The following is a 724-nucleotide window of genomic DNA, read 5'->3' as shown; positions in this document are numbered from 1 at the left end:
AATTTAATTATGAGGAAAAAAGTGATCACTGTGACATTAAAAGATAATTACCTGTTTTCACTAGTGGGAAAAATGATAAACTGTTAAATGTAAACTCTATTCAGAAAAAAGGTCAAAGTTCTGAGTTTATATCTTGCCATTCTGAAGATTCAGTCTGAGCTATAAAGACACAAATACTGTTAGTTTATATCCCATGATGGAAACATGCTTCCATATCACACGTAAAACCAAAAGGTTTGCGCTTGCTGAATAAATTAAAGTCACGATGGTGACAGGAAGGAAGGAAATGCTCATATAAAGCGTGCCATCCTGCTGTAAGCTCAAGGTGCAAGTGTGAACTCATATTTACAAGAGAGTGCACGTGATATACCTGTGTGACGCATTAATACGTGCTTTCCCACGCCACACGTTTGCAGACAACTAAACATGTTCATGTGTCTGAACCCAATTCATTTCTGTTTCCAGTAATCAAAACATTGCTTCCCAGAATCGACAGTGGTTTTGATGGAAGATGATAACGCTGGAGCTCTGATGTTTCTCTTCACCAGTGCTCCAGGTTCAGGCCGATGTCGGTCACGTCCAGGAACTCGGTGTTGAAGATGCTCGGTCCAGATGGAGGCGGGCCGCTGTGGAAGGTGTGGGAGGAGCTGGGCGGAGTTAGATCCAGCCACTCCATCGTCTCCCACGGCGACTCCCCAAAGGTCATTCCCAGGCCGCGACCCTC

At 44.1% G+C, this 724-nt stretch overlaps 1 protein-coding gene across 1 annotated transcript in view; it reads right to left on the bottom strand.

Moving 5' to 3' along the window:
* Positions 1-338: 338 nt before the first annotated feature.
* Positions 339-724, bottom strand: part of LOC132120888 (myocardin-like) — a 3,111-nt gene continuing 2,725 nt past the window's right edge. The window contains exon 5 of the mRNA XM_059530107.1: positions 339-724. This exon is cut by the window's right edge and continues 10 nt beyond it. Coding sequence (XP_059386090.1) covers positions 542-724 — 183 coding nt within the window. The 3' untranslated portion in view covers positions 339-541.

The sequence above is a fragment of the Carassius carassius genome, chromosome 39, assembly GCF_963082965.1.
Source record: "Carassius carassius chromosome 39, fCarCar2.1, whole genome shotgun sequence".
Classification (NCBI taxonomy): domain Eukaryota; kingdom Metazoa; phylum Chordata; class Actinopteri; order Cypriniformes; family Cyprinidae; genus Carassius; species Carassius carassius.
The sequence above is the reverse complement of the archived record's forward strand: the minus strand, read 5'-3'. Positions and strand labels throughout refer to the sequence as shown.